At 47.7% G+C, this 23,480-nt stretch overlaps 2 protein-coding genes across 3 annotated transcripts; one reads left to right on the forward strand and one right to left on the reverse strand.

Annotated features, from left to right (window-relative positions):
* The first annotated feature begins 655 nt into the window (after positions 1-655).
* On the forward strand, positions 656-14,190 carry RAB1A (RAB1A, member RAS oncogene family). Of its 2 annotated transcripts, XM_050893209.1 has the most exons (6): positions 661-856; positions 7,941-8,013; positions 10,244-10,339; positions 11,853-11,948; positions 12,974-13,105; positions 13,389-14,190. In XM_050893209.1, the coding sequence occupies exons 1-6, from the start codon at positions 834-836 to the stop codon at positions 13,584-13,586; spliced, it is 618 nt and encodes a 205-aa protein (XP_050749166.1). In that variant the 5' UTR covers positions 661-833; the 3' UTR covers positions 13,587-14,190. The 2 variants fall into 2 exon arrangements, with proteins under 2 accessions (XP_050749167.1, XP_050749166.1); XM_050893210.1 differs by lacking the exons at positions 11,853-11,948; positions 12,974-13,105 and having other exon boundaries at positions 656-856.
* A 2,392-nt stretch (positions 14,191-16,582) lies between these two features.
* On the reverse strand, positions 16,583-23,480 carry CEP68 (centrosomal protein 68). Its single transcript, XM_050894117.1, has 6 exons — positions 23,051-23,480; positions 21,083-22,540; positions 19,564-19,686; positions 19,228-19,324; positions 18,180-18,334; positions 16,583-17,016 (listed from the first exon to the last, which is right to left on the reverse strand). Exons 1-6 carry the CDS (start codon positions 23,432-23,434, stop codon positions 16,966-16,968), a joined length of 2,268 nt encoding a protein of 755 aa, XP_050750074.1. The 5' UTR covers positions 23,435-23,480; the 3' UTR covers positions 16,583-16,965.

The raw sequence follows: 23,480 nt of genomic DNA on the forward strand, positions 1-23,480 counted from the left end.
CCTTGTCGCCCGTGTTTAGAGCGGAGGAAGTGTAACCAACGGGAAAAATAAAGCTCTGGCTGGGCCATACCGGGGGGGGGGGGGGGGGAGCGGGTATCGATCCCACGCGGGAGGAAGGGCTGGGCGCGGCACCTCACGGCCGGGGAGACCCCCTTCCCCGCAGGCCGGGGGGACCCGGCCAGCCCCGCCGCGAACCCCGGCCCGACGTTTCCCGGCCGGGGCGCCCGGTCGCCCCCGCCGCCGCCCGCGGGGAGGTGCCCTGCCCCGCCCCGCCCCGCCCGCCGAGGCCACGCCCCTCTCCTGCCCGCGCGGTGACTCGTCCGAGCTGCCACGTCTTCCCGCCGACGTCACCCCGAGCCGGCTCCTCCCCGGCCAATCGGCAGCGCCGGCCGCCGCGCCGAGCCGACGGGGCCGAGGGAAGAAAGGCCGGCCGGAGCGCATGCGCCGGGGCCGCCGCAGGGGCCGCCGGGAAAGCGAGTCCCTCGGCGGCGGGCGCGGCCGGCCGGCGGCGCGGGTCGGCGGCGGCGGCGCGGACTCGCCTTCCCGGCATGCCCCGCCACTGCCCCCCGGCCATGTAAGCGCTGCTCGGCGAGAGGCCGCCCCGTTTCCTGGTTGGGCTCTGGCAGCCATTTTGGGCTGAGGAGCGAGCGCGGAGGCCGCGGAGCGGGCAGGGCGCCGGCGGAGGGGCAGGCCGAGCCGAGCGCCGGGCGAAGGCGGGAGCCGTTGGACGCCTGCATCCGCGGAGCGCCCGCCTCGGCGGCGGGAGGTGCCAGGCCGCGACCGCCCCCCCTCAGAGCGCGCTCGCCGTCCCTCGGGCCGCGGGCCCCACGGACATGTCCAGCATGAATCCCGAATAGTGAGTGCGGGCCGGGGGAGGGCCTCGCCGCGGACCCGAGCCCCGCTGCCCCGCGCCGGGGGTCCGCGAGCGGCAGGCCGCGGGGAGGGGACGCCGCCGCCGGGCCTGGCGCGGAGGGGGGGGTGGGGGGGTGGGAGGGCCGAGCCTTCGGGCCTGAGGGCTTCCGGCGGCCCGTCGCCTACACCCGGTCACCGAGGGAGCCGTGCCCCGGAGGCCGTGCGGCGGCGGAGGGCAGGCGTTAGGCCTGCTGGTGCCGTTCCCGGGGGGTTGGGTTACGGGCACCGGGGAGGGGGGGGCGGGGTGGGGCGGCAGCCGCGCGGCGGGCCATGAAAAGTTAATGATGTCCCCGCTCTAAACCGGCGCCATGGGCCCGGTTATCCGGGTGGCTTCGGCATCCCGCCTCCCTCCCCGGGAGCGCTGTCGGCGGCGAAGTAAGTATGGGCATAGTTGACGGCGATTTTTTCGGACCTCGGAAACAGGCATCGGAGTCCAGGCTCCAACAAGTCCGGGGGGGAAAACCAGCTCTTTGTGAAAGCCGATCTTCCTGGCCGGTTGCTGCTGGCAGCTTAGTAGTCAGAGGTCCACCCTTCACTTTAGCTGCAAGTCATGTGTGTGTCACATGGTTCTTGCAAAACACTTCTTGCCTATGTAGATTTTGCAACGCTGTGACTTGATAATGAAATGCTCTTGGGGCTGTCTTGAGCTGAAATAGCGCTTGCCTAGAAAACCTGGTGATGGCACAGTTTTTTTTGGAGGGTCGTTGCACCTCATTGTGTGAATATGGCCTTTTTCTCTAATTGGCCTGCTCGGGAGTAAGGATGTCTGAGCTCTCTGGTCAATAGTTGTCTGTATCCTGGCAACTGTAAGAGCAGTGGCTTGCCCACCAGGATGTCAGGGACAATAAACCTCGCTTTGCTCATGGCTTTTTTGAGTGAATAAGAGGAGAGACTTGGGATTAGTTTAAAAAGCACTTGAAAAACCAGCTGCTGCACTCTCAACACTTCAATGTTGAAGAGTGGTTTTTAGGATTCTTTCACTGACACTGGTTTTGCTGGCACTCCAGTTTGGGATGATGAAGCCGCTGTGCCCTCTAATGTAACTGAAGTGGCTATGGTATCGAAATGCATGTGTGGTATGACATTACTGCTCGATACCCATTGTCTCTGTTCATGGATGATGCTTGAACAACTTTTGTCCTCAGAGCATGCTTTTCCACACAGCTGAGGCTACTGACTTGCATGGTCATGGCTTTTGTGCTCTCTGCTTATGGCAGTATGGTTGCAAGCACTCTGGGCCCATTAAAATCACCTGAAGAGCAAATAGGAGTATAAGGCAAAGTAGTCATCAGCTAGTGTGAGGGAGTTGGTGAAAACTAAGAGGTACAGCCAGGAACTCAAGTGCCGTCTTGGCAAGATTACATAACAAGCTTGCTCGTATGGCTTTGGAAAACACCAAAACAGTAGCTGGAGGTAGTCAGTGGGTGAAAGACCAGCAAATTGTTGGTGCCTCTGTGGTTGTCATGACTCTCAGAGTTAAACTCAGATTTACCTTGCAGACTGGTGGGTTTTGTAGTGAAAAACTGCCTGCAAGGTGTTAGGCCCCTAACACTGTCTGTGCAGAAGCAGGTTGAAGGGGGCTTTTTCCATAGATTTTTTTTTTTTGCCTTTCCTGAAGCTTCTCAGATTTCTAGACTCTGATGCAGAGAGTAGTTCACTGCAATGAAATACTGAATGCTGCTATGAAGATGGGGAAAACGTTTTGAGGGAAACTCATTCTCAGTGAAGAGTCCTCATTCCTGATGGTGAGGACGGCTGAGTTCTTGAAAGTGAAACAAAGAGGAAAAGCTGTAGTTTCAGATTAATTTGTAGTATTAAATTGCTACTTCCTGACAGGGTTGTGTCTGCAGGATGAGGATAGGAGATGAAAAGGGTGTGGTGAGATGGACAGAAAATATCTCGCTGTAATAAGTATACTTAGATCAGTGGTAAACCAGGAATAAGACTTACGGGATTATGACATTATTCCTTCTAGTTACCTGTAACAGATACAGATGTCTGTCCTTTTAGAAGTGCCTTGCCTATAATGTAACACATTCTCACTTCCTTATCACAGCTTCAGATCAGGCTGTAGCCCCAAATCCTCTCTCCTGGGCATGCTAGAACTCTCTGTCAGAGGTCAGTGGGATAGCTAGTTAAAATTTCTTAATAAAAAGACCTGCCTCCTTCAATTTTCCCATTAAAGTTATAGGATTAGAAGCTGCTGGTGCAAGGGTTTGAAGAGGGTGTGTGTGCTTCTGAGAGCTTCCTTGAAACTTCAGGGCTGTGGGACAGCCTAGTGGACTAGTTAGTGTGCTTTTTCATTTGAGTGAAGGAGCTGAAGAGGGATGGATGAGCTATTAGTGGAAGCTAAACTCTGAAAACGCCTGCCCACCTAGCACTGGGATGTATTCCTTCTGTGTTCCTCCCCCCTTCATGGTGTTTAAATGAGCATAATGTCAATATTGACTTTGTTGTGACTAGATCATGTCAGGTTCGGCATTTCCTACCCCTTCTGCAACTTGCATGTAGTAGGCTGACTAGCATAAACAGACTGATGGGTGAACTATCTAACAGCTAAGTGGTATCAATTAATCTTGATCAACATTCTGTAGTGTCTGGATCTTGTTCTAGATACCTTCTTTAAGGGGAGATGAGGAGATGAAGTGCTTTTTGGAGTAAATCTGGGTTTTTTGCATTCTTCAGAAGTGTTAGAGAATACCTATATGGGGCTTTTCAGTCTTGTGTGATGGTGTTCAGTAGATGACAATTGAGTGACAGCTTCTAGGTTGCTGGAATCATCTGAAATCATTTGTGTTCTGACCTTTCTAAACAGCAATCTGTGATGCAAAGTGGCATTATGTCTTTTGGATTCTGTTTACTTACACAAGCAGTGTGTAATCAGTGACAGTCGTGGTCCTCTTCAAAGTTTCTTGGGTAGTAGAACAAAGACTGGGGGTTTGAGGCTGCTGTGAGTACCTGTTTACAGTAAACTTGCAGCTGACATCAGTGATTAAAGCCGATTCCAGCAGTTCCTTGTTGGAGACAGATGACTACCTAGTCTTGTCTGTTTTGGCATAAAACCTTCCTGGCATTTAAAAAATCCCCACGTGTCTACCTGTATAAACAACAGTGTCTTAGGTCCCTTGTTCCCCGCAGCTTTGGCCAGGTCTGTCTTAAACTTGACTTCCTGGTCTTCTGCTGAACTTGCTGACTATTACGTGGAAAATGCATGTAACAGGAGGATGCTGCTCTCTGCTCAAAAATTTGACAGGGCTGTTTTGGAGGTACCTTTTTTTTGCAAGAGGCAATTAAACTTGCCAAAGAGAAAAAGGCTAGATATGTTAAGAGGAAGTTACCATATCCTCTTCCTGATGGGGAGGATTTGAAAGCCTCACTCTTACTGACAGTACCTGCCTGCTGCACATATTCTTCCAGTGTGCGCTCTCTTACGGGTGCTAAGTATGACTTGCTTATATAAATGGTGAGAAATAGTTGAACGATAAATCTGAATTCATGCTATTGCCAAGTAGTGTGGAGAAGGCTATGCTGCATAGCTCAGCCTGCTTTATGAAGGCTCCCTAAACTGGAAGAGCTGATGAGTTCAATCTTCAGGTTTGAAGAGCAAAATTCAGTGGCTTCAGAAATGGTTGTGTGGCTCTTCAGGAGCAAATACCAAAACTAACCTGCATGGCTTGTTGGAAACATTGCTACAGTTGAACCTGTTAACACAGATATTCTGTCAGTGTAGTTCAGTCTAGAAATAGATTTCTGCTAATTTTTGTAGCTTGTCTTCATTTTTGTTTCATTTAAACTGTTGCTGTACCCTGAGAGCTGTCTCTGGCATCACACCATGTGTAACAGACGGCTCATTTGGTTCTCAAGGCCCCTATATAGGCACCTCTGTATTTTAAAAGGTCCTGAAGCAACTGTACCTAGAAAGGAAGGCACTATATCATTGGCATATGGAATGATTTTAATGTTTTAAAACCTAAATAGCAAGATTCTACTTAAATTATCTCTGAATTGATGCAGGTCTAAGTGTCAGTCTGGCTTATCTGGCAAAACTAGGTTTTTGTGACACAACACCCATTTCTAACATAGCTAACTCAGTAAAGGCCATTTCCAACCCTTCTGCAGCCTGACTGGCACCAGCCCTGGTTTTGGTGGGGGTGAGGCAGGTGGCTTAAGTCACCGTATGAGCCTGTGGTTGTCACTTGCTTCTGGAAATACTGAAGCCCACAGTGAGGGAGGGTCTTAATAGCAAAGGTGTCAAACCCAGTATTTAAGGCTTCTGGGGTTCTTGTTGCGTTAACTTAGTAGTGCTGTGTATAAACCATTATTGTTCTTGTTTGCTTCTGAACAGTCAAAGATTTAATAGTAGGGTAGATCTGGTTGGGAGCTGCTCTTAGTGCTAAGAGTAACAGAGGAGGACAAGTTGCTTGATGTTTGGGGGCTGGGGGGACCTGAATTCCCCTTGGAAGCAAGGGGAGGCTCTGAAGTGAGTCTTTCAGACTCATAGCTAAAGCCTTACCTACACCAAGAAGGAATTAATTTTTTTCCACTAATTTTAGTGAAGACAATATAGTGGTAATATTCATGTGTTACCATTCTTAAGGGGATTATAACATGCTGCAAGCTCTAATACTTTCAAGTGTATTAGGGCTTACTGTAAGTAATAGTTTAACTTCAGGATTACTGCAAATTCTGGTTTTGCAGAGAACTGAACAACTAAAACTTCCTCCTGAAGTAGGAAGGAGGCATTTGAAGGCTGAGGCAATTGTGGCCTCAGTTTATGCATAATCCTGGGGAAGAAGGCATAGGTTTAACAGTGGACCAGGTCTCAGAGCTGTTGTACCTTACCTTGGTCTCCAGGTTACATAGAGTTTCTCTGCTGCTCTTGGGGAACTAAATTGTTAGTTGGGGTAAGGAGTTCTAAATGTCTCTTGCTACAGTTGCTATTGGGTAGCCCCTTGCCTGGGTTACTGGGTGGTGATGGTGGTTGAGAGGCAGCAGACCTGGGTAGCTGAGGGTAAGTGTAACACTGGTCAATACAGTCCCACTTCAGTGATCCTTAGGCTTAAAACACATTTTTTGTGATAAAATACAACTGTGCATCCTCAGCCACTAGCTTGTCAGCGTGGCTGTGGTGGAGTTTCTGCAAGTGGAGCCACAGGAAACCCAAAACTGTTCTTTTGAAGCACAGGCAGGGGCGGTGCTCGGGACTCTAGGTTGTGAGGAGGGATTTTGGTGTCACCTTATGGGCAGGCCCAAGCTTCAAGAAACATGTATTTTGTCCGTGATCACCAGTGTAAGAGTACCAGCAGTAATAATGCTTCTGGTCAGTAATAATGCTTCAGCTGTCTTGAAGCTGTTAAGATATGTGGGTTGTGATGTAATGTAACTTATCTCCCCTGAACAGTTTGGGTTAATAACTGTCATTCTACTAAAATCATCTTGCCTTGTATTAGTACCTGACTTGACAGGTGGAATAGTGAGTTCTGTGACCGTAAACTGCTAGATATCCTTTGACTTTGATTTTTTTTTTAAATACCTTGAGTGCTTTTAGCTTTACACTGCGGGGGTGGAGGTTGCATTTTTAAGGATCAGCTTATTAGTTGCTACATTTACCACTTCTGACTTCTCTCTAGCCATGAGAGAAGTGCTGCGGAAACTGATGAAGGTTTCAGTTGAGCGTGTTCTTGCAACCTGGGACCAGCCAAGATGACAGTCTTCTGGGCACTTGAGCAGAGGCGTGATGAAAAGCTGAGCAGTTGACCATCTGCTTGGCTGTTACCAGCCGGGGATGGATGCAGTTTCCTGGCTGGATTCCTGCCAGCCAGAGTCAATGGTGATGTTAGTAGGGAGTAATAGGTGGGGACAGTTGACTTCAGGCATTTGCATACATTTTATCTTCTCAGTTTGGTTAAGTGGGCATAGAAATATGTCTGTTGTAAACTCCAGTGGTTAAATGAGAACAGGACTTAATCCTGGATGCTACAGGGCTGAAGAGTTGTAAAACCTAGAATGGGTTCGTCTGGTACTTACAAAGCAAAATAACTTGTGTAAGTGGTGGTTTGTTGCTTTTTCTCTGCTACTTGATCTCTAATGTTAAACTGCCCCATTAGTCTTATGACTAACACAAAATCTAATGTTTTGCCAACAACGAAATCTTCACTACTCTTTGAAGTATAAGACTAGGTTGGTCATTGATGATACTGTGCTTGTTCCCTCAATGTTGGGAGGACTCAACATTAAGCAAAAAAAAAGTCACCTCTTCTAATGTGACTTGAGAATTTCTAATATCACATCTGACACCCTCTAGAGAATGAATGTATCCTCATCTGGCAATGGTTTTAGCTTTATTTTAATTCCTGAAAGGCAAGTAGAGTATGTGGTCACTGTCAGCTGTTAATAGTCTGTTGTGGAAGGTGGATGTTCATTTTGGTTTAGCAGGCCACTAAACTTAGCGTTCATAGTTTGTATATTTAAAATGCATATTGTGCTGTTGGATTCTGCTGGAACTTAAATTTGGGTAACTTAAACTGAGGAAAGAATTGGTTGCGTTTGGCCAACTACATGGTATTTGTGAAGCTGGGCAGTGGAATCGAGCCTTTGACTTTAAAGATGCAAAGATAATGGCTCTGGTGGACAGCAGGCTATTACTACCGTCTGCATGTTGAGTCACTCAACCAAACAATGAGGCTTGCACCTAATTGCAAAGCATGATTTTAATCTTAGCTAGACCACAAAGGGCTGAAGTAGGACTGTGTTAGTCTTGGTGGTAGTCACACTAATATCCCCAGAGTAACTTCCTAGGAAAGTACAGTTCTAAACAAAAATGCTGTGTTCAGAGCATCTACCTCACTTCCCTCACCAAGTGAATTGTGAGAGTGTCTAAACTGGATAGAGAAGCTTGGAGTTGTAGGTGACTTCCCCAGTAGTGAATTAATTTACACTTCTTAAACATCATAATATACTAGCTATAAGGAACTTGGTTCTCAATAGTATTTTTCATTAAGTGACAACTTTTTTTTTCCTTTCTGCAGTGACTATTTATTCAAGCTACTTCTGATTGGAGACTCCGGTGTTGGGAAATCTTGCCTTCTACTTAGGTTTGCAGTAAGTGATCATGCTTGAAAACTTTATGTAAAAAAGGTACCGGGTATTTAGCAAGAACTTCTCTGCTACAAGAACTACTTGAAAGGACTGATGTCTTGTCAGGTCTGGTATACCAAGGAATAATTGAAGTATTGCAAAATCCCTCCTGTCTTCTGCATTTGTTTCTAGCCGATGTATTTGTTTGAGTAATACAGAAAGAAATAATATCAAGAATATGTCCAGTTAAGTTTAATTCTCATTTTCCTGTTACTTGAGAACAAGATATCTTAATTTAACTTCCATCATTACACTAGCGGTAGAACATTGAAGATGGAAGAACATACTTGAATTCTGGGGTGTGTGCCTTCAGGCATGAAGAGTACAAATGTGTCAGGGCAAGACCTTGATCATTTACTACTTGATCTGAATATTTTCAGCCGGATGAAGTTTGATGTCTTCATTGAAAAGGCCTACCAATTGCTTAGCCAGAGGGAGAAGTAATTTAAATAATACCCTAAGAATAATGAGGTCTTATGCTTCCTTTAGTGAATGAGTGTATAATAAATGTTAAAATTGCTGGTGGGCTGCTGTGGCTGAAATCTGATGTAAGAAGCCCTAGTTTTGCTGTCAACAGGAAAAGCTAAAATGTGTTTGACAGCTCAGTGAAAAAGGTGGAGTCCAGTGAACTCCTTATCTACGTCTATGCCAAAGTACAGCTTTATGTTGCCATGGGAGGAGAGGAAGGAAGGGAGAATATGGGGCATTAGTTTAGAAACTAGAGGTTGATACTACTGCAAGATGATGGCAGCAGTTTCACAGCCTAAACAATTGCTCTAGGCACCTCTGGAAAGAGCCTGTTGTGTTTCATGTTATTAATATGAAATGGTGGTCTGGTGTGGACAAATAGCATCACCCAAGTTAAAGCTTTTACAACTGCTGTTTGTGCAGTATTAGGACAGGGAGACACTGAAACCAGTATGAACACTAGAAAGATGTAACCTGCTCTGCTCACAGAACTGGAGGCAGTGGATTGGAAGTAGCACCAAAGCTGGAGCAGTACTCCCAGATCAGTCTAGCCTGCTTCTCTTGCAGATACTTTTGAATTAATTTTGGCTTCGTGTGAATAATCCAACTTTTCTTTTTTGATAGCCAGCTTAAGTTTGTGCTCAGTTATCTGGTGTTTCTTCAACTAAGTAGCTTTTTCCTTTAGAAATTTGACTAACTAAGCTATTTTGCCTTGACATAAGGAATTACCGCAGCATTCACTTACCTGTGTTCTTCCTGCTGTAGGTTAAATGGCATCAGGCTTTTCAAACATACCCTTTTGAGTATTGAAATGTTAAGGAAATAAATGTCATTCTAAAAGGCTTAGTGCTTTATTCTTACTTGTGTGTCTCCCCTCAGGCAGATGTATTACCTAAGGTGTCTTCCATTCACAACCCAAAGAAATCCCTTGCTTTTGTGATGGCTGTTGGTTGCATAAAGCCTTTTGTGGTATATTTTATGTGAAGTTCTATCCTAGTGGTACTTTGGGAATAGAAACTTCCTTCATGCTGGCAAGCTAACGATTGCTAGAAGGTAGTAAAGACTGATCCAGTACTTCCTGTGTGCCTTAAGGCCTGCTGGAGAGTGCAGTCAGGTCCATGCAAGCTGCTAAACCAGTGCTGCGTTTTCCTTCCTGTATTTACACAGACTGCAGAGCAGAGGACTTAACACAAGTACCCAAACTGTAACTCTAAACTGCCTTAGCAACCAGCTGTGGCAGCGGAGGATCTGAAATTCAGATGTGGAGTGTGACTGAGGCAAAGCCTCTGACTTCTTGTAGGTAGCTGCCATGTAATACAGATGAAAAACCATCAAAGGAAAATAAAAATCTGAGGCATTTTAATAACTGTAATGGTTAATCTAAGTAGCTCTTCAATCTGCCCACACGAGCAAAGACTGTTTTTTAAACTAAAGTTCAAAAGGGCTTAACACTATAGGGTTTCCAGAAGAGAGAGGCTTTTTGACTAGTTTTTGGAACATAAATCTTGTTGTTTGAGGTGCTTTTAAAAAACTTTGCAGAATTTTTGGGAAGTAAATACTCAGTGAAAATACCTAGCTGCCTACTGGACTTTGCCATGAATGATGAGACTGTTTTTGCTAGGGAATTAAGTACCTTTGTCTGCCTGGTGCCTGCCTGTTGCATAATAAAGTAGGTGACTGCAGAAGAGGTGCAGCTGGCTTGACTTATGTTCACTCTTTCTCCTAGGATGACACGTACACAGAAAGTTACATCAGCACGATTGGTGTGGACTTCAAAATCAGAACTATAGAACTAGATGGGAAAACAATCAAGCTTCAGATAGTAAGTAGTATTTCTCAACTCTGGGGTACTTTAATCTGTTGAAGCACAGAATTACATTCGTAACTATTAGTAGTTATCTTTGTACTTTAGTCATTAAAATATAAGCGATATCTTCCCTGTTACAAGAGGCTAGGCAGTTTTTACAAGATTACAAGACTTCCCATGACCTGTCCTTAAAGGATGCTTATCAAGGCTGCCTGCTTGAAAGAGGAAATGAGCTGTTACAAACTTATTTTCCTGGGAAGAAAAGCAAGCTTAAGTATTTAAAAGGCACTATGGGCTGTGAGCTGAAGAAGGGTAGAATCCCATGCTGGAGTGCTCTCATAGCAAAACTGGTGTAGTTCTGCAGTATTGAGCAAGGATTTGTGTAAGTGCAAGAACATCACACAGTTGTCCAAGATGCCTGAATTCTGCAGCAGCTGTTAATAGCAGGCTGCACTGTCTAGTGCTGGAAACTCTGCTTTTGTCGACCTGAACGGAAAAACTGACACAAACACTTGTAACTGGCCTGTCTGCCTTAGCACTGGGCAGTGTTTTCTGGTTATGCTTTTGGCCTTTCATTTGGAATAAGCAGGGGAAGAGACTTGGCAGTTCTTTCCTCTAATCTTGAAGCACTCTAAAAGGGTGACTGGTGTAATGAAATCTAATATCTATGCAAGGTCACACAATCCTTGTCAGCCAATGTTTCCAGCTCAAGCAGAGGCTCTCAGGACTCGAAGGCAATGACTCAGGGATTCCAGGCCATGTTGTGGAGCAGGAGTCCAGTTTATGGCCAGAAGCCTAAGCCTGAGTCTGAGCCTCCAGACTCTAATGTAGCTGTCCTGAGTCCAGAGTAGCCCACTAGGAACGCTGACACTACTGAAATCTGTCTGTGAGTCTGACTATTTTTAATATGCAGCTAGCCCTATTCTTGACAGGGCTCCAGGGAGAGAAATGTTTGGGTGAGTGCTGTTCCTGTCCTGGTGGGGGAGAGGTCAAGCACTTAATGTCCCTCCCTAACTCTCCCAGCAGTGGAAGGGAATCGGGTTTGGTTTGAGGAGTTGCACTTCATCCTCTGAAGAGGATGTTGCCTTGAAATACCTTTGCTGCAGCTCCTGTACTGAGGAAGCTGAAGGAGGTGGTCATGTTAGAGACCCACATCCCTCTGACCTTATTCCTTACAGGCTTTCAAGCCCTGGCTCATGTTTGTTGTTCTGACCTCTGAACCATGGCTTCTTCATGGGTCAGAACTGCTTAATGTTTTCTCAGTGTGATCTCTTGACTCTATTTGTCTGAAACCAAACAAATGAGCACTTCTAGAAAAGTACCTACTGAAGTGTAATTCTTCTCAGTTAAAATATCTTGATCTTCTCAAATCCTGTGTGATGCATACCATTTCAGAGGCACTTCTGTAGCTGTGACTTGGATATGCTTGCAGTTGGATGGCTGATCACCCGAGCTGTATTTCTGGAAGCTAATGTGTAACACTGGTACAGCTACATTGCAGTAACTGATCCTGTTATTTGTCTTGTAGTGGGACACGGCAGGACAGGAGAGGTTTCGAACTATCACTTCCAGTTACTATAGAGGTGCTCATGGCATCATAGTTGTGTATGATGTTACAGATCAGGTAAGTGTTAAACCTGTGCCTGGAGAGCTTCTCCAAGTGGAATACACTAGGCTGATAAGTAAATAAAACTGGGAATTTCACAACTTGGCACATCTGAAGCAGATAGCGACCATGTTCTTCAGGCTGCGTTAAGGTTTATCAAGCCAAATGTGTGTGTTAGTCTCTGGTTTGGGGCTAAACACAGAAATCAAAGGAGCGGTGGGATCTGTGGTTCTAAAGCAATTTATCTTAGGCTTAACCTAAGACTTACTGGGCAGGCAATTGGTTGTTCTATGTGAATACTTCTCACCCTGCCTTTGGTAGCAGGAAGTCTGAGTTGCTGATGGAAGTTGTTGAAAGATTTCTGAATGTACTTGAACTTTGGTCTACAATAAAACCTGGCATTTGAAACAGAAAACTATCAGCATGTGTGCAGGATACAACTGAGCCAGTGTTTTCTGTGAAAGAATATCTGAAGATTACTGGTGCAGTTGTCCTGTTTGAAGGGCTCTTAGGAAGTGTAGAGTTTCCTGAATTAATAGAAAAAGAACAATCGGATTCAATTGCTAACTTTGAATATCAGTTCAGCATGGCAGTTCTGCATTTCTGGAGTTGAAGGTTGTTCCAGCATCTCTACAGCAATGTGGTTTGCACCTAATACCTGCTGCTTTGTAAATGCCTGGGATTCTTCTGGTTTCAGCTGTGTGCCATGTCTTCTATCTCTGCTATGGGAGGAGGAGGAAGAGTCCCAGATATGGAGCAGGGAAAAATAACGGGGGGGAGTGCAACAAGGGAGGACGGGCTGATTGCGTAGGGCTCGGAGCATTGACTGAGGAGGTGTATATACCCTGTGTTGACTCCCCTATCCTGAGGCAATCAGGGGAGTACTGTGTTGCGGAAGAATACAGTAGCCTTAGAGTTCTCTCTTGTGGTTGTGAATCACACTGATAAGCACACTGCTTCATATTCTTTCCCAGTCATTACTGAACAGTGCTGAACTGTCCCTTTTGGTTAAGGGTCTTGCTTACAGTTCTCTTATCTCCTAGGAGTCTTTCAATAATGTAAAACAGTGGCTGCAGGAGATAGATCGTTATGCCAGTGAAAACGTCAACAAGTTGTTGGTGGGGAACAAATGTGATCTGACCACAAAGAAAGTAGTAGACTATACAACAGCAAAGGTATGTTGATTATTGATGTGCATTTGCTTGGTTGAGCACCTAGTCTGGATTGTCATGCACTTGAGTAAGTTCTAGTGCAGGGAAGTGTCTTGGTACACAGATGTCAGGGTGCCATAAATGCAAGCAGTTTAATGACCCCCTGCAGTGCAAGTCATCATCAGACTGGAGTTTGGGAGTGGGGTGGTGGTCGAGGAACTTGTGGCTTATCCAGTGGTGCACCAGGAAATGAGGTGAGGTGTGAACCAGTGTATGAGCTTACTGTTCACTGTTTCTTGATTTGCAGGAATTTGCAGATTCTCTTGGAATTCCATTTTTGGAAACCAGTGCAAAGAATGCCACAAATGTAGAACAGTCTTTCATGACCATGGCGGCCGAGATTAAAAAACGAATGGGTCCGGGAGCGACAGCTGGTGGTGCAGAGAAGTCCAATGTTAAAATTCAGAGCACTCCAGTCAAGCAGTCTAGTGGAGGTTGCTGCTAAAACTTGCCTCCCCCCTTTTGTCTCACAACAATGAATTTGCAATCTGAACCCAAGTGAAAAAAAAAAATTGCCTGAATTGTACTGTATGTAGCTGCACTACAACAGATTCTTACCGTCTCCACAAAGGTCAGAGATTGTAAATGGTCAATACTGACTTTTTTTATTCCCTTGACTCAAGACAGCTAACTTCATTTTCAGAACTGTTTTAAACCTTTGTGTGCTGGTTTATAAATGTGTAATCCTTGTTGCTTTTCCTGATACCAGACTGTTTCCTGTGGTTGGTTAGGATGTATTTTTGTTTTGATGTTTCTATTGGCATGTTTAGATGTCAGGTTTAGTCTTCTGAAGATGAAGTTTAGCCATTTTGTATCAAACAGCACAACGGTGTCTGTCACTTTCCATGCATAAAATTTAGTAAGATATATGTAAGATCTGATTTGCTAGTTCCTTCTTGTAGAATTATAAATGGAAAGATCACACTATCTGATGAATAGTTTCTTCATACTCTGCATATAATTTGTGGCTGCAGAATATTGTAATTTGTTGCACAATATGTAACAAAACTGAAGAAATGTTTAATAAATATTGTACTTATTGGAAGTAATATCAAACTGTATGGTGATAAATATTGTCTTAATTTGTATGGCTAAGGGGGAAATCAGGCTTGCATTGTGCACAAAACATATCTGTGTGCAGCCATGGCTCTCAGACCTTCTAGTAGACCAGAGACCTTCCCTGCAACTAAAACTAGTGACTATGGCCCAAAAGACTGAGTTGTCATGGTGCTTAAGGCACATACGCTGTTCCAGAAACACCCAGCCAGTGTTCGTGGAGGCATAATGCACTCTGAATGTACAACAGTTCCCTAACTTAGTCTTGGAACTTAATTTATTTCTCAAGGATGGTATTTAGGGAATTCCTGTCTGATTTGTCTGGTAGGGGAGAGAACAGTATTTCCCTAACATGAATGACTTCAATGTAACCTTGAGGTGGTATAACTTTCTACCAGTATATTATGTCTTTTCTATATACTGTTAATTCCATCCTCTTTTAATCAATCCTCTTCTGACTTAGTGCAACAGCTTAGCTTCTATTCTGTTATGCATAGAGGCATCAGAAGGATGAAATGGGGACAGGAGGGCCCCGCAACAGACTGTTGCTCAAAGTAGGCGCTATCTTGAACAATTTGGAACTAACCAGCAGCCAAGAGGTTTTGGACAGTGTGATTCTTTGTACAGAGCTAATCAAATCATTAGTGCCTGATGTCTAGCTAAAAGCCACAGGAAAGCTAGCCTATAACACTTCCTATACATGTAAAATTGTTCAGCTTTATCTAAACTCAAATGTTCAGCCTATTCTGTAAATAGTCTCATGTTTGAAAGACCATGTAACATTCCCCTAGTAGTAAATACACCCTGTGATAGTAAAAATATAGCCTAGGTATGTTGTGAGGTATAAACTAAAATTGGTGCAAATATCCTCTGATTTTTTTGGGGGGGGGGGATGACTTTGGCTAACAGCTTTCTTCAACATAGTTGCGTAAATCAACAGGCAATTGTAATACATAAAGTATTGTCATGGTTAAGTTGAACTCTTCCACTTGAGACCTTCACAATAAAGTGATGTGCTTTCTATTAGAGATGTGCTTGTTGGTATAATTCATTATATAATGTGACTTGCTCCTCCTTGGGAGCGGTAGGAGTAGTGAGTGCTGCTAAGATCAGGAAGTGAACCAGAAGGAGGTGTATTGAGGGTAAAACATCTTCCCTTCAGAGAAGTGCACAGATGAACTTAAATGTCAAGATGCCTGCTACATACTATCCAAAACAATGTTAATATATACAGTAATAAAAGCATTGTAAAACCAACTTGGGCTACACCAGTTGTTTGGTGGTGGTTTTTTTTTTTCCCCCCTAAGTCGTTAATGTGTTACTGTGCTGGTGCTGTCAGATGCTAGAGCCTGTGGTTGTCAGGCTGGAGGGGTGTGGAAGAGGGTAGAGCAGGCCTAAAAATCCTGGACAAGGGCACTATAGTCTCTTACCTGTGAGCTGAAATATTAAATGCCTTTGATGTAATGGGTCAGGCTTAAGACTTGCAAGTGGTAGCAAACAGGCAGCAGTAGCCTTTCCTTGCATGTAATTCCTGTCCTGTCCTGCCCTGCTATGCAGGCTTTGTTTTCCTGCCCATAGGTGTGGGACCTGGTGTTGGTAAAGCCAGGGAGGCCAGTCCCGCTGTAACCATTTGCTTGAGCCTTTTTGTTGAACTTACTCTGATCTATGAATTGTCACCTGCAACTTGGCAAAAAAAAAAGACCCTGCTCTTTAAGCTGAGGAGGTGGAAGATGGGAGAGTATAAAAAAAAACCCGCACAAAACCCAATTAATTATTTGTCATTTGTAACTGCTTCAGTTTAGCTATGCTTTCACCTTCTACTTGTGCTGTACAGAAACTTCGCTTTGTTCTGTTCACAAGAATGGGAGGAAATGATGTATTCTGCACAAGAACATGATGATCACCATTTAGTTCAAAGGTTAATTAAAGCCAAGTACCACCATTCTGTAGTTGGCTGTAACTTCTTGGCCACTTACTTACCTTGTTATGCTGCTTGAGAGATGCCCTTCTCTGTTGCAGAAAGGGTTTGGAAACTCTTAATGAACATTTTGTCAGCAGTGATGAACTGCACTAGCTGTAAGAGGGGAAAGGCACAACGCTTCACGCAGGGAAGCCAGCACAGCTGTAACACAACTACTGCAAATAACAGGTAACAGCAGTTTACACCTAACCTGGTTTTTCCCTGAGTGTACTCACCTGTTTATTATTTTATCGAGATTCATATAGCAGGCTGGCTCTTTGTGTTTATGCATAAGAAAACTGAAAGTTAAATAGGCTCTGCTTCAGCAGGGAATGGTAATTATAAACAAGAGTTCAGTTTGCTCCCGAGAACCAGGAGTTGCTATTTCTTGGCATAAACAAAACATGAGAACACAGCTATTAAAATCACACGGCTTTACTTAGAAGTGAGTTGCACGGCACACTGTGGATTACTCAGTTAAAAACCAGCGTGTTCCTGACATTTTGCTAACACATGGAACAGGCCACTTCAATAAAAAAAGGAAAGCTACATTAAAAAATAAACCAAAAAAAGGCCAGCTGTACATTCCTCACTCCCAGAACTCCCCAACGTAGTCAGCACTATTAACTAGGCATCCCAGTAGCCAAGGAACTGCTGTACAGCTCGCCTTTCTCAAGCCACGGTAAAAAAAAAAAAAAAACCAAACTGAAATCAGCCCAGGCTGGCTAACTCCGAACACAGTGATCATACGCATTTGGCATCTCTGCAAGAGGTGAAAGAGGTGGTTTGGTGCTCGCTGCGATTCCTTTCAGCCATCCCGAGACTGGCTAACAAAGCCCAGGTCTGACAGAGGCAGCACCTGAAAGAAAATGGATTAAAAGTTTGCTACTGTGCTTTGGCAGCAATCCAACAAAGAAAGAAAAGCCCCGTGCTATACTTAAATCACCTCCACATATGCTTGGTAGTGTACACGACACAGTTATGTATATTTAGCAATTTAAAAAAAAAAAAGACACCCAAACTACTTAAGATGTTGTTACCCTCCTCTAAAGCTCTGGAAATAATTTTTTGCCTTTGCAATTCCAGATTTTAAGGCGTGCCGTGGAGCGGGCCATGGGGAAATTCAACAGTCTGAGCTAATGGGGGTAGGAGGGTGGGTGTGGGGGGGGACATGACAAGGTTATCCTGCAGTTCCTAAATTCCTACCTCTTGGTGCTCAGAGGCCGTTAAGAGCCTTCCTGTGTCTCTGGACCCAGTGCCCTGCTAACACCCGTGATTGTTTTTGTACAGACGTGGTTTTACAGTGATTCCCAATCACAGCGTGAGTGGCTGAGGGACGTGGCAGCACGCAGCTGACCCCATTTACGCTGCTATGACTGCCCTCAAACGCTACGCACCCCTCCACCCCTTTACGCTAACACTCCTGCCGTGCCCTCCTGAAACACTTTTGTCTCTGCAGTTTTATTTGAAGGAAGATGTTCAAGAAATCAGCGAACATGTTTTCTAGCCCATATTTTACACCCGAATTCACTTGCTTCCCTTTCCCATCATGACATGGCAAGCAGAATTTTTCTTTGAGGGAAAAGAAAAAAAGAGGAAAAAAACCCAACCAACCAAACAAAAAATACCGCTTTCCCATCTTCCCTCTGCTGTCCAAGTGATTTCGGTAGAGCAGCTGTCTGTGCTGGACTGCTGACGTCCCCTCCACCCTGACCGACAGTGACCTGCCTGCCGGCTCCCCGGGTCCCTCCGAGGGGCTGCCAACCCTCTCATCATGCTCTTGGGTTTCATCAGCTGGTGCACCGACACCCTGCTCTTCCCCTGACACACATTTAAAGATGATGGGGCATCCATTTTGAGATCGCCCTTGCTGTCTTCTCCTTTTAGGCTTTCCAAACACCAGATTAAAAGAAAAAAATAATAAAGCCTGATGTATTGCATTTGCTAATTTAAGTGTTTATCTTCCTACGCTTCCCTCCCTCTCCCCCCGCAACAGAAAGGCTGGTTTGCCCCCCTGCTTACCCACTGAGCAGCCGTCTGCTGCACCCCCTCGTCCTCCATCCCATCCTCGCCCTGCATGGGACCCACGGCAGCTAGAACGGATTCGTACAAGTGCTCCGCGTGGGTTTCTAGCTCTTCTGACTGTTTCGCAATCAAACCCAGCGTGTCTTTCAGAGCTGAAAAACAAAAATGTATGAATGGAGGTGGTAGTAACGTGACAATTCAATGTCTGTAAGAGCAATAAGAGAGTTCCACTCGCCCAGGCACTTTTGAAGGAAATTGAGCGTTAGAAATCAATCAGCTGATCTTCACCCCCATCCAAGTTGTGATGCAGAGTTTGGAGGGGGTGGGAAGTGACCTAGGAGGCTCCAGGTTAAGAGTGAAGATACAGAAATAGGGGCTCCCAAAGGAAACCTTTGGGACTGCGTAAGGAAGCCCACCCATAATGCAGCACTCGACCACGAAAGCCCCTTTGGTGACTGCAGACGCAGCCCACCCTTTAGAAATCCCTTGTGCAGGATGCACCAAATCACCGGTGCGACTGCCCCACGCGTGCCGTGCCACCAGCCAGGCTGGGCTGTCTCCCCAAACTGGCTGCCGACACCCACCCCGGGATGCACCAAGTGCAAGCAGGGTGTGAAAAATCACCTCCTCCTGCGCTGGACAAAAGCATCTCCTCCCAGCTGCAGGCCGACAGCATCCCACAGCCCAGCGGGAGCTGGCCATGCTGCGGTTAAGATAAAAACCTAAGAAGGGACCCATAAGAAGCAGAAACCCACCCATCACCCACGATGGACTGCACGGCGCAAGGCAAGGGTCAAGGCTCGGTGCAGCTGAAAGCGCTCGGGAGTAATCACTTCAAACCTCCAAGTCACCTCACCTCCAAGTCTCCGGACAGCAGCGGAGGTGTAAAACCCTTTTCGGTCCCATACAGCTGCTGAATGGCAAACTCTGCCCACCGCTTTCCCACCCCCACACACGTGGGGCCAGGGATTTCAGGGGGGCAGACGCTACGGCCAGCATCACCAGCTGTGTCCACGACCAGCCCCGCTCAAGCACTCTTCCTCACCTGGTGAATTCGATACCATGCAGTCGAGGAGAGCTTCTCCCCTCTCCAGCACGCTCTCTGTCAGGCTCCGGTGGTCGGCCACATCTTTCCTGAACTCCTGGGAAGGGAAGGAGAAGAGGAGCGCTGCTTAGAAGGGTTTTTGGACAAGACGCACCTGCAGCAGGTTGCCCAGGGAGCAGTTTCCCCTGAGCAGGTTCCCGGTGCTCCCAAATCCGGCTTTGCACACCCGATGCACCCCGCGTCGCCCATCTGGACCGTGCCAGCAGTGTCTTGCTTCGTGCTGCTGGCTGCCAGCAGCACCGAAGAGGGGGAAAAAAAGCCGGCAGCGATACCTACCAAGCAGCGGTGCAGCGATGCCTTCACGCTCTCCGTGTCCAGCGAGGTTGGGACCCAGCTGTCGGTGATGTCCGCGACACTGTACAGCCAACGAATTAGCTCTTCCAGCTGGCAGCAAAACATCTACTTAACGAAGCATAACAAAAGGGGTTACTTATCTATTTCTGCAACAAAGATACAGCAGGAACAGCGATAGGTGAACCGGTGGTGTTTCAGAAAGCACCTGCTCCCTCCTGCTCTCCCGCCGCGGGGCCGGCGGCGTCCGCCTCCCCTCAGCACACAAACATCCCTAAGCTTGGGAAACCAAGGGTTGACAGAAAAAAGAAAAAAAAAGGCAAAAAGCAAATTAAACCCTTAAACACACCCCAAAACCACTGTGTGGCAAATATTGGGGGTCACCATGAAATGGCTGCTACGGAGAGGTGTCGGAAGCCAGTGGCACCCAGGCTGAAGGAAGGGGTTTGCCTCCAGCACCTTCCAGCCGAAGAGACACCCTCCTCCTCACCGGAGCTGCGCAGTTAATTTGCAGTTGCTTTCCCCCAAGGGTTCGTCTCGTTCAATTAAGTGCTTTCATTTATTTTTAAAGCATCTTGGTAAGGGATTATTTTTGTAAGATGCTGCATGAAACCCAGGGGCCTCTGCTCTCACCGAAACCAGACTCCAGCCCTGCTCCTGGTCCTTGGGAGTCGGGGTTTTGCTATAAAGCTGAGCTGCTTCCCCCTGGCGATTTGGGGTGACAGATACACCCTAATGCTGGCAGTAGAAAAGACCCTTTTAAATCAGCAGAGTTATTCCCGTACAAGAGGAGGGGATGAGTTGCACTGGTGTTTGCAGCTATGTGCCTGATAATAATTACTTCTCTTGCAAACAGCCCAGCATCGCTTCCAAATTCAGCCTGGGGCTGGGGTGGGGAAGGAGATGGAGGGGAATGCGGGGAGCAATCCCCGCCGGCCGGGGAGCACAGCACCGGTGGCAGGATGGCCATGAGGCATCACTCGCCCGAAAAATAAAAATTCACAAAATAATCAGGAAACTCTTCTGAGAGTTCTCTTCAGAGAAATCCTGCCAGTTCTGCCTGGCCTTATTATACGCTTAAGTAGGACCCAGTCCGGGGAAGATGAACAAGACTGGGCTGAAGGGCAAGGCTGGCCACACCACATTAAATAGCCAGAGTGATGGGGCAGGCAGCGAACGCCGGATTTCACTCTGGTCCAGCCCCGACCGTGGCTCCCGCATCTTCCTGGTGCAGCAGCGCTGCAGGACGGGCGGGCAGGGGGAAGCCGAGTGCCACATTTCCACCGAGCCCAGCCCCACGGTGCTGAGCCCTGGGAAAACCGAGACGGGCTCTTGCTCCATCAGAAATTATCTGCTCCGGTGAGCCTCCCTGCATAAATGACTACCAGCTGCCAGACGCCAAACACCATGCAGAAGGGGAAGGTGTAATTAATTGTGCCATAAATACAAGCACACGTTATGCGAGATCTTCCCATAATAAACTTTGTTTCCCGTCTCAGCCTACCTTAACACACTGGGCAAGGGACTCGCTCTGCTGGCTCTTCTTCAGATGCCCCTTGACCTGCGGTTCATTTAGGTACGTCCCATCCAACGTGTCCCTGAGACCGGTCGGTAGATGAAGCCCCCGCAGAGGATCCCTATGGATCCGGCCACACGATTCAGTGTTTTCCCAGCTGGGCTTTCGAGAGCTGCAGGGGTGCCACAGCCCAGCGTAATCCTCAACATTCCCTCTTTCGTCCCTGTCGCCTGCTTCTCTGGAAGGAGCCAACCCGGACGAAAGGGGCTGCCTGCTGTCGCTGTGACGTGGAAGGTTTCGGTGGTCGTGCCCGGGCGTCCTTATAGTTAAGGAAAGATTGGACAAAAACTGAGCCAGCCTTTCCAGCTCCCGCAGTCTCGGAGGCAGGGAGAGAAATTCTTCATCGCCCTCCCACTCTTTCCTCAGGGGGAGCACTCCTGTTGTAGGTAAAAACCTATTAGTGCTTTTCGCCTGCCCTTTGTAGTTTGGAAAGGGGCTCCCTCTGGTACACCAGCTTCTCCCATCCGCAGCAGGGCGGCCAGGTGAACCCGGCCTAGCCGACTCCGTCGTTACATCCTTAGCAAAACCTCTAGAAGGACAAGAGGAAGCGCTCTTTGCAAAGGATGCTTTTGCAATAGGTAAAGGTTCATAGTACGAGCCAGCTCCTGAGTGGCCTCTTTTTCCAGGCCCCAGGGCGGAGAACCTCTCTGCAGAGGCCACGAACCCCCAACGTCCATTTTCTCTGCTTCCCTGAGCCTGCCCACCTCGGCTGTAGATGCTGGTGGACCTCGATGTGCCCTCAGGGGAAACAGAAAAGCTGTCCAAACCTATTCCTGAGTCGTGGAGGAAAGGCTCCGGCATCTTTCCCAGCTTGTATCTTGGCTTCAGCGGATAAGCATAATCCAGCAAGTCCTCGTACTCTTTACTGGGGTTCCAGTGGGGTGAGTGACGGTCCGGAGACGGGGGTAACGAATCTGGTATGGCACATGCCCAGTAATTGGCTTGGTAGGACGACATCTTTCTGATGCGCTCCATGGTCATGCGGTCATCAAGCAGAGGACTGAAGGGCTTGCGCGCCCGCGGTGCCCTGCCTTCTGCCGCACCCCACCGACAGCACGGGTCCCGGGCGGCAGTGGCTGCAGGAGAAGACACATCCGCGCTGGCCGGCAAGCTTCGGGATGGCTTTTCGGAGAGGCCATTTTCTTCTGAAGACAGACTGGAGAAGCTCGACGCGGAGCGGCTCCGCAGGGCGCTCTCGGGGCTGGGGGGAGTTTGGGGCCGTAGGAGCTCCGGGGTGGAGGAAAATGGGGATTGAGGTCCCAGCCTTTGGCTCTGCCGGCCGGCACGGGCATCGCGGCAGCTGCCAGCAAGGATGCTCTCCTCTGCAGAGCTGCGCCGGCTGGGAGGGCTGGACGCCGGCTCCCAACAGCCCAATGCCTTCACCTGCTCAAGGACAGGGGGGAAAAGGAAAGTGAGAGAGAGAGAGATGCATAAAATGAAGCACAGCATCCAGACAAAAGGCTCCTTTGTGCCGGCACACGGAGATAAAAGCCCAGCCCTGGATCTGCCGTGAAGAGAAGCTGGAAGGGGAACTCTGTTCCCTCTGTGGGATGGCATGCAGCTGCCCGGAGCCCGGAGCGGGGCTTGTTTTTAAGGAAAGGCACCCCGAGGGCTTGGGAAGCTGCACGAGTCATCTGGCAGCAAGAGGCGCTTATTTAAGGAGCCCATCCCTAGCAACTTTCCAGCTCCGTGGAGGCAATACGGGAACGGAGGCAACGACTCAGGTGTTGGAGCCCAAGCCCTTCCCCACCACATGGCTTAGCCCGGGGCTGGGGTGGGCACACTCTGGCTGGAGTAGATGGAAAGCCCTTGCTAGGACAGCCCAGACAAACAAGTCCCCACCTCACCTGGGGCCTCCCAGTGATGCAGCAACACCTGTACGTACAACCCTCTCACCTGCTGCTCTTCTGAGGAGAGGAACCGGTGGCTAACACGACGAGGCACATCATCGCCGTCGGCGGCTCTATAAATCAACGCCTCTGTCTCCGAGAGGCTTGCTCTTGCTCTGGGAAATCTGGATGCGGATGCTGAAGATGCTTCTTGGCGGTAGCTTGAGCCTCCCTGGGTAACACCAGTGGCCAAGCGACTGCGTCCGCTCATTGCCATGCTCTCCATCCCTTGCAGGCAGGGCTTGGCTTCCTCTGCCCCTAAAAGCCGGCGCAGGCTGTCTGCTAGCTCCGGGTAGTCCGTCTCCACCTCTGTGCAGTCCCACCTACCATTGCCCTCGGCCTTCCCGCTCAGTGAGGCTTCAGAAAGTGATTTTCCCACATCCACGGCCATTGGAACAGAACTTCTTCTGCAAGACGATATCAAGCCTCGGGCTCTC

Source organism: Gymnogyps californianus, chromosome 3, assembly GCF_018139145.2.
Source record: "Gymnogyps californianus isolate 813 chromosome 3, ASM1813914v2, whole genome shotgun sequence".
NCBI classification, from domain to species: Eukaryota; Metazoa; Chordata; class Aves; order Accipitriformes; family Cathartidae; genus Gymnogyps; species Gymnogyps californianus.

Excerpts from the sequence above, each read along its gene's own strand:
- RAB1A (XM_050893209.1), top strand. The coding sequence starts at position 834 with ATGTCCAGCATGAATCCCGAATA. Across the intron at positions 857-7,940 it reads TCCAGCATGAATCCCGAATA|TGACTATTTATTCAAGCTAC; the intron begins GTGAGTGCGGGC and ends TCCTTTCTGCAG. Across the intron at positions 10,340-11,852 it reads AAACAATCAAGCTTCAGATA|TGGGACACGGCAGGACAGGA; the intron begins GTAAGTAGTATT and ends TTTGTCTTGTAG.
- CEP68 (XM_050894117.1), bottom strand. The coding sequence starts at position 23,434 with ATGGCCGTGGATGTGGGAAAATCACTTTCTGAAGCCTCACTGAGCGGG. Across the intron at positions 18,335-19,227 it reads CATGGTATCGAATTCACCAG|CTCTGAAAGACACGCTGGGT; the intron begins GTGAGGAAGAGT and ends TTTGTTTTTCAG. Across the intron at positions 17,017-18,179 it reads AGCAGACGGCTGCTCAGTGG|GTGCTGCCTCTGTCAGACCT; the intron begins GTAAGCAGGGGG and ends ATTTTCTTTCAG.